We start from the raw sequence: 10,000 nt of genomic DNA, 5'->3' as shown, positions 1-10,000 counted from the left end.
CATATGGAACCAGGATGATCTCCCCGAAACTGAAAAAATTATTATATGTCACAGTTCCCTTTCGCTACGTATAATTGAATAGATTTGATTAAACTTTGTGCAAGCAATTACAAATTTGAATTCGAAGGGAAACTTTATTCTCAAAATTTATGTGTCAATGGGAAACCACCTACCATCTATGCTAAGTCTCGTAACGGGGAAATTTTCGAGAGGAAACTACTGAGCGGAGTTATTCTGAAAATGTTAAGTGGTGAAGTCGTGTAGTGGCCACATAGCGAATACTTTCAAATCTGGGCAGACTTATTGTATCAGTGAGATGACATCTAGTATCAGTACGAGCTCACTTAAGCTCAGGGAAACTCTACTTTCAATTTAGAACCCATATATTTCAGGTTCCATTTTATATTCATTATTATTCTTTTATTACTCTGATCTTTTTAATCTTTCACACTTTGGCATTTAGTTGTATGGAAGATCACTGGTAAAAGAAATGTTTCTCATACTTGTATAATAATGAATGTGCACTATGAATAATAATAATAATAATAATAATAACAACTTTACTTTATATTCCCTCCACCTGGATAGTGGCATAAGGCTGATACAGTTCCTCTTCATCTGTCTCTATCCTGAGCCATTTCCCTCGCTTCCTCTAGGTTCTGGATTTCATCTTCAAGATCTCTGACATTTATGTCTATCCACCTCGTATTTGGCCTACCCAGCGGTCTTCTTCCTATTTGTACTGCTCTCAGTGCTCTCTTAGGGTCTCTATTCCCATCCATTTTCTCAACATGTCCAAACCATTTCATAATGATAATTGATAATAATAATAATAATAATAATAATAATAATTAAATAATAAGTAAACAAAAGATGCACTACAAAATACTCTGCATATAGAATGTGTGGCGGCTAAAAATGCATACCTATCTCATAAAGTGTTATGTTATGTTTTTCCTGCTTATATCAATAGTTTTTGTTTTATTTTGTGCTTCTCTGCCAAATTGTACTTTTTTGCTACCAGTATATAATATTATGATTATTATTAGTGAATATTATTCATTGCAATTTCAAATTCTATTCTATGTATTATCAATGCCTGCATCGGGAACAGTTATTTTTAAATAACTTTATACAGTTAGGGTGCTGATGCTTAAAGGATATATAGAAAAAAATGCATTTTTATCTCTTGCAGGTGAAGGAATCTTTCAGCAAACCTTCTCTGACGAACGACTTTTCCATGTGTAACAGCTTATGGTTCACCTTGGCAGCCTTCATGCAGCAAGGGGTCGATCTCTGCCCTAGGTGAGACACGGCTGACAAATATTCTTTCCAGTTTGCCTTTATGTTTCCATTGCAAGGCTGATTTATGCCGGATCATACCCTCGACATGAAGGCAGTATTAGAAAATATCATAAACCTTATAATTAGAGTGGAAACATGGATTTCATAAATGAATAGAAATTTTACCGGGGAATTTTATTCGTTAGTTTAAGCTATGGTGTAGTTTGAAAGGATCAGAACTACAATTTTCAATTTCCACAGAAAAGTGATATGGTTAGATATTTCTTTTTGTATTTTGTATCTAATATACATGCATGTGAATGGTTGTATGAGTGCGAGTGTTTCTTCGATGTTATTAATGAAGAAATGCCTGAAATGCAAAAGCAATTTCAGGGAAGAAAGTAGTAGACAAAAATAACAAGAAGTGGAATACATCGTGGCGGGAAAAGACGTGTAAGAAGTATAGACCTAGTGAAATTTTACTATTGTCATTCAAAGGCAAGGAATGTTCTTAGAAATGTCAATATCGTCAAATATGAGACCTGGAACCTATTTAGAAATGTTTTTAGTCTCCAAAAGGGGTAATAACACTATTACCCCGTCTTTCAAATTGCTGTCTAAAAGGGAGAGGTAAGTTGTCTCTCCGAAAGATACTGTGTCATTCTACCCTTATGGCAGACACAGAAGAGCACACTAATGTGCATTGAAGGAAGAGGACAGAATTGATAGAATGATTGGGATTATTTACTATCAAGAGTGGTAACCAGAAATAATCGCGCACTCAACACGCATAGCGAAAGCATTTGCAAAAGCTAAATCGACGAATCATAAGTATCGCATTTCTTTTTGAGAAATGCATATGAAACGAAAGTTTATTATCTTTTGTCAACTACTAGAGTCTGTGTATGTAAGATCAATTTTACTTATAATAAACAGAAAAAATTTCACTACTTACAGATCTGTTTCTGGAAGGATCGTGGGGAGCGTCTGGTGGTTCTTCACCCTAATCCTCGTATCTTCTTACACTGCAAACTTGGCTGCTTTCCTTACCGTTGAGCGAATGGTAACGCCCATCAAATCAGCTGACGACCTGGCGAGGCAGACTGATGTCGAATATGGGACGCGGGATGGAGGGTCTTCGAAAGAATTCTTTCAGGTTAGTGGTTGGTCTTTAAATGTTGTTAAGGGATTTTTTTCGCGACTCACCACTGAAAATAAGGTATGACATTTCGTCTTTAAATTTTGAATTGGAATAGTTTAAAATTCTTGCTTTCATTCTAAAGCATCAGTAAGGTGATCAACCTTGCAAAAGTTCCTATTATATTCAATGATTATATTTACATTGAAATTGTAGTGGATATTTCTCTGGCTCTTTCAACTCTGTACTCGTTTTCTCCGTTTTCTGAAATAATCATATCCGTTTATTTGAATTAGTTTTCAAGACCTATTCCCTGGATGCTGAATACCCGCCTTGTGAAGCACATTACTTGACAAGATGAACCCTCATATCCGTGATAGTATTGAAAGCCATTTTGAATTTTACTCATACACAGAGAAGTAAATCTGTACAGAAATTTTTACTTGCAGTGTTCGTATATTGAACATTTGGTATAAAATTCAGATTGATAAAAAGGATATAACCTTTATGTAGTGCATATTCGGATGTGTTGGAAAGGAGGTTTAAATCCTCAATAGAATATTTTAGTGGGAAAGATATTTTTTGCGATAGAAAAATCAGTTTCGAAATATCTCTATAAAAGACAGGAATATGGTTATATGTAATATCATTAGAGTTGCTGAATGCTAACTGATCTTTTCAGAGGGGCAAAATAATGTTCACGAAAATACTTCTTTATATGTTGTTAAGATGCTTCAAAGCCATCATTTCAACAAATACAAGTCGTATAATATTCATGATTGCCTCCTTTTAAGAGACACACTCGTAACAATATTCAGGTCGTTTCATGAAACGAGAATTTTATTTGCGCTTAGAATGAGACATTCTATAAAATTGCCATGAAAAACTACTGGAACGCTCTCTCTTAAAGCAATACATTTCCATTTGAACTGATATATTGCATGAGTAATATGTTTTAGGGTTTGAGAATATTTAAACGAATACGTTTCTGCTGAATATTTTACTGGTGATATTTTCCAGGAAAATACAAAACGGTTGCAACTATATTTATCGGACCTGAGGTTTTGACGGATGCAATAAATGTCGATAAGCAAATATGATCATAAGTTAGCGTTTTTAAATAAAGACATCATGATGTCATTATCTTTTTTTGTCGTGCGGTTGTAAAAATATTCCTTTGTGTGAAACCATGGTTTATTTACCGAGCACTATCGCAAATTTCTCTGATTTCATACTACCTGGGCATCAGAGACCTGACGCTTAAATGCCTTTGCGATCTTAATATTTTGTTTAGAGATGCTGTAGATATATCATCATTCATCACCATTAGTCTCAATTCCTGATCTTGCAACATACTCATAAAAATCATCTCACGGCTAGACAATTTCCTGAAGGCTTCGCTCACTCTCCTCCAGCGATCGAAAGTGAGCGTCTACAGCCGAATGTGGGAGTTTATGAGTTCGCGGCCTCACGTCTTCACATCTACCTACGAGGAGGGCATCGAACGCGTGAGGAACTCGAAGGGCAAGTACGCCTTCCTGCTGGAGAGCGTCAAGAACGACTACATCAACGAGCAGCTGCCGTGCAACACCATGAAAATCGGACAAGACCTGAATTCTAACGGCTACGGCGTTGCCACTCCCCTGGGGTCGCCCTTGAAGTAGGTAACCTTAATCCAATCGAAGCTAATTAACCGTGTTTCCTAAATGCACGTTTGAGTGGTCGGATTTAATTGGTGAATGGCGACTTATCACTAAGACGTGAATCGTAACGAAGGGTGAAGTCTGAATACGGGCCTGGATTTGGGTGTGATTTCTCCTGCCGAAATCTGAAGGTAGATGTACAGAATTTGATTGTATAATCACAAACTGTACGATCACATATAGATAAATAGTACTTATTGTATAAGTACTGCATATCTGCACAATAAAACAGCAAAACTGCACATATATACACACACACACAGTATACTCTCTCTCTCTCTCTCTCTCTCCCTCTCTCTCTCTCTCTCTCTCTCTCTCTCTATATATATATATATATATATATATATATATATATCACACACACACACACACACACACACACACACACACGCACACACACACACACACACACACACATATATATATATATATATATATATATATATATATATATATATATATATATATATAAATATATATATAATTTTATGACTACAGTGCATAAAAAATAGTAACTGCGTGTTTGTAACACATTGCGATTTATGTGCCCAGTTTTAATAGATGTGGCCGCCAATTCAATCAGTGATGCATTTCCATTAACCAACTACTGTATGCTATCGGGTAAGGAGAAATTCATGGATTTCGGGTTGCTCAGATATTATTATCATTATTATTAAAAGTAATTGCTGCCTCAGCCTCATTAATTTTCCAATTCTAGTTTTGTCATTGTTGCTCAAACTGGTGACGAACGCACCGAAGGTTGGCATGTCTCAAATAGGTAATTATCAAAGTCGAGTTTAAGTGTATAAAATGCCTGAGGCGGTAATCAAATTTTCAGGGTATATGCAGCTGAGGCCGCAATTACCTTTAGAGGGTTTACTTCCAGCATATTATTATTGTTATTTTGTTTTTCTAATATTTCTCTTTTTTCTACTGCTGACGAGAATCTTTAGTGAAAGAAAAGACTTAGAAATCATAAATAAGCCAGTTTTCATGTCTCAGTATTTCATAGTCATTCAAAAAGACTAATACGTAAATGATGCACTGTGTTATTCGGGTATTGTTCAACAAAATTCAAGGCGCTTATGTTCCGAATCTTCGATGTCCATTCACAATCAGAAATGGTCTTTTGACATTTACTTTGTAAATATATTTCTATAATCAAATATTCATAAAGTTCATATAAATTAATTTCATGGAGGAAAACAAGGTATTTAAGAATTTCTTTGTTTAGTTTGTTAAGTAATTTTCTGATATGAATATATATAGTGGCTGACTGTATATTCACCTTTTATTATTTCTGCCTTCATTTTCAATCTCATAACTACACGTTTGATTATACACCTGACCATGATGTTTTCCATTTGGGAAATTGTATATATGGAATGAATGTTACATTATTCTGGTGCAAATATATTAAGCGTGACAGATGTGAATAATGAAATCTAAAATATTTCCTCATTTCTGATATTCTTTAGCCTAACTAGAATTGAACACTCATAGCGTCGAAACGAAGAAAGTGCTTTGAATGCGTAGAATATGAAACCAGAACATTTTAGAAACATGAAAGCGGATATACCCAAATCCTACCCCTTAATCTCTTTTCAGTGCCAGATCTAATTTCATTTCACTTTCCTCCCACAGAGAGCGTCTCAATCTGGCTATCTTGAGCCTTAAGGAAAACGGAGATCTTGCAAGAATAAAAAACAAGTGGTGGTATGATAAAACTGAGTGCGATAAAGAGAAGAAGGTAAGCAATCAACCTATTCTGGTCCTCAAATCTAAGAGGCGCTAGTTGCTATTTCCCCCTTTACTTTTAGGTACGATTCTCTTTCAAAGAAAAACTCGCCAATCTTCAGGAAATCAGGAATGAAATACTCCTCAGATTTATTTAGAAAAATTTATTGCTACATGTTTACCTATCAGTATGTCGATAGGCATGTAAATTTTTGTTACGTTTTAGAAGGAAGGGATGTTTATAAAGTACCTAATTACCGAATCTTTGCAACGTCTTACTGGGAACCTTTTCTTGATGTCTAACGCACTATATATTCACTGATGGTAATCTTATTTTCGATATCATCAGGAAACTCGCACAAATGCTCTTACCCTGAGTAATGTTGCCGGGATCTTTTACATCATGACTGGAGGCTTAGTGTTGTCCATGTTCGTGGCACTGGTCGAATTCTGCTATAAATCAAAGATGGACGCTTCCAAAGCAAAGGTGGGTGTTTATCGCTAGTTAGTATTAATGTCAAAGGTAAGGTGTTCTTAGCACCAGTAATTCAGAAGGCATATCTTGATGGGCTGGAAATCATTAAGAGCATCATCTTACTGAAGTAAAATGACCAAGCTAGGCCCCGTTAAATCTTCATTGATGAATGTGATTTATTATTACCTAATTATAAATCAAATTGCTCTTTTCATAGGAATTCTTTTATATTCAAAGGAAAAAGAATTCTTATCAAATAAGACTAAAAGGTCGTTTTCTTATAATACATATTCCCATAGAATAGAACGGCCATTTTGGAAAAAGTAGGAGGAAATATCTTATCTGCTAGATAAAAAGAAATATTGTAAACTGATAACTGGTAAAACTGATGTTCATGATCCCATTAACTAGAGACCCCAGTGGATGGTTATTTTTACATTCATCACAGATACGCCTAATTTTACTAATTACGAGCACTTCTTTTATTACTTCAGCTGAGCCTCTCGACAGCTATGAAAGCAAAAGCAAAGCTTTCTATAGCTGGTACTCAGGAACTGGATAATGGTAGACTAAACAATCAGGTATTACGATTCTGCTTTCGTGTGTATATTGATTTTATGATTAGTTTTCTTATAACTATCCAAGGGATTTATGAAACTTCCTGCATTAATATTGTAATAATATATATATATATATATATATATATATATATATATATATATATATATATATATATAATATATATATATATATATATTACATATATATATATAGGTAATAATATTCATATATATATATATATATATATATATATATATATAATATATTATAATAATATATAATATATAGATATCTATATATTATATATATATATATATATACTATATATATATATATATATATATATGATATATATATGGAATTTTCGGCTACTTCTTAGAAACTGAAAAACAAAAAATAGTTTTATTCCAGGACCCAGTCATGATATACCTTTTCCATTTGCAGCTGTACACACCAAGCAACCAGATTCTGGACGGAGACATCATTCAGTCTAATACCCATACGCAAGTATGACGCCGGCCCATCTCTACCCCCATCCTAACCCCACAGGTCACCATCCCCACCCTTAATCCCCCCTCCGAAAACCCCGTGAGCCACGCCAGCATCCCCAGGAGCCACCGGCCCCACCCCAGGCGCCACAGGGGGCACGGCGGCAGCCACCGCTCCCACGAGCCGTGGCGATCGTCTCAAATGTCGATGAACGATATGTTCGGGTCCTCCATATCGGCCGATGCCCTAGCGAGGGGTCACCCGCATTCCTCCTACGGGCAAATCTCCGAACCTCATCTCCAGACAACCCGATTCTCATCCCAAGTGTCGAGTGATTCCCAAAACTCGCTGACCCTGAGTGGGTCACACAAATTACGGTCCTCTCATGGATCCTTATATCAGTCCCACCTTTCCTGTGATTAGCTCTAAACAGATGAGTCTGTCATGAACTAACTCTTGTGAATACCTCTAAAGCTAGATCATTCATTCTTATTTGTGTAGTGAAAACTCCGAAAAGGATAAATCTTTCATCTTCGTACAATGCAAAGAAAAAGTTGCCCGAAGATCGCTATGATTATGTAGGCAGATAGAGATGTTAAGTTCTTACATAAGGTATACTATCCATTAAAGGTTAAGAAAATTAATGTCTATATTAAGTGTTCTGAGACTCCCGTGTGTTTGACAAAACCCAGAATACTATTTCTATAATAAAACTGATAACGCAGAAACTATGATATGGGTAGATTTTGTTTTGAAAAACAAATCTGAACATCTTGTACATCGTATTTTTTGCTGATTTCAAAAGCGTTGTAACTAAGTAACATTTGATAGTGTTAACTGGTGTGTCTTATTTGTATACTACGCTCTATGGATAAATGGTGTAGTGTCAATTCTCATTTCGACCCCTGCTTATTGCTCGCTAACCGAACCAGCCGTAATAAGTAACACTGTCTTCTGGGGTAAGGAGAATGGTGTGGATTTTGCGACCCTATCCATAGACAAGTTAAAATGATATTATAATATAATATATAATATATTATATATATAATAATTAATGATATATATATATATATATATATATAATATATATATATATTATAAGTATATATATATATATATATATATATGATTATATATATATATATATATATATCTATATATATATATATATATATATTATATTAATCTATATATTATATATATATATATCTATATATATATATATATATATATATAATATATAATATATATATTATCTATAATATATATATTATTCTTATATTATAGATATATATATATATATATATATATATATTCTATATATATATATATATATATATATATATATATATATATAGATATATATATATATATATATATATTAGAATTATATATATATATTATATTATTAATATATATATATATATATATATATAATATATATATATATATATAATATATCTATATAGATCTTATATATATATATGTATATATATATATATATATATATATATTTTAATATAATATAGATATATATATATATCTATTTATATTATAATATTAGATATATATATATATATATATAATATTTAATATATAATTTGTATATATTTTATATATATCTATATATATATATATATAATATATATAATAGATATTCCTTATATGCCCAGATAACTGAAACTTTTTTTTGATTACAAAATAATTGGTCAAAAAAAATATTGTTGAATACCTCGGGAATAACTTACGCCTAAGGGAAATAACACCTGATAAGAGCTTTGTCACCAATTGGACTCGAAACGTGGTCTGGTTTAGAAACCATGACGTCCAGTGACTTTAGCTACTGAGCGATCAAGAGATTCAGTGGTTAAAAGACGCTGCAAATCGTCATTTATAAACCAGACATCCCCCGTAGGGAGTTAGCGCCGTCAGTGCACCTCATTCAGTGCAATGCAGGCATTACTTATGGTTCTTTGCAGCGACCCTTCGGCCCCTCGCTGCAACTACTTTCATTCATATTACTGTACCTCCGTTCATATTCTCTTTCTTCTATCTTACTGTCCATCCTCTCCTAACATTTTCATAGTGCGACTGTGAGGTTTTCATCCTGTAACACCTTTCAAACCTTTTACTGTCAATTCAGTTTCAGCGCTGAATGGTCTTAGTTGCCCCAGTGCTTGGCGAAATGCCAAAATCTATATATATGTAAATAAACCAGACATCGGTTCGAATTCCACTGGTGACGAAGCTTCTGTAATTAGAATTTCTCTTGGGTGTGATTTATTCCAGAAGTAAAGTGAATTGGATATCAAATGATATGTATGTATATAGGTACTTGTATATATAGTAAGTTCAAGTGCACACAAGTTTTGTATCGCAACCTTGTATCTAGGCTAATTTCTAAGTATTTGGTGACAATGCATGTGGAAACCTTTACTAATAACACTTCAATACGTTAAACATTTTTTTGCCCTTTTAGTAAGAAACTACCGAGAGAGGAAAGGAGGCGAATTAGGAACATAATATTCGTTTAAAGATTTTATGACCTTTTATAAAAGGTTTTATCGTCAATAACAGTGCAATTAATTTTTAGGTTCTGGATTTGACGTCCTT

The 10,000-nt window shown here is 33.6% G+C and overlaps 1 protein-coding gene across 1 annotated transcript in view; it reads left to right on the top strand.

The window, feature by feature from the left end:
* Positions 1-8,384, top strand: part of LOC135220664 (glutamate receptor 1-like) — a gene marked incomplete in the record, with an annotated part of 281,584 nt that extends 273,200 nt beyond the window's left edge. The window contains 7 exon segments of the mRNA XM_064258033.1: positions 1,196-1,305; positions 2,242-2,440; positions 3,838-4,082; positions 5,770-5,875; positions 6,212-6,349; positions 6,832-6,918; positions 7,343-8,384. Coding sequence (XP_064114103.1) covers positions 1,196-1,305; positions 2,242-2,440; positions 3,838-4,082; positions 5,770-5,875; positions 6,212-6,349; positions 6,832-6,918; positions 7,343-7,411 — 954 coding nt within the window.
* Between the last annotated feature and the right edge of the window lie 1,616 nt (positions 8,385-10,000).

The sequence above is a fragment of the Macrobrachium nipponense genome, chromosome 2, assembly GCF_015104395.2.
Source record: "Macrobrachium nipponense isolate FS-2020 chromosome 2, ASM1510439v2, whole genome shotgun sequence".
NCBI lineage: Eukaryota > Metazoa > Arthropoda > Malacostraca > Decapoda > Palaemonidae > Macrobrachium > Macrobrachium nipponense.
Note: the sequence above shows the minus strand (reverse complement) of the source record. Positions and strands in the feature narration are given on the sequence as shown.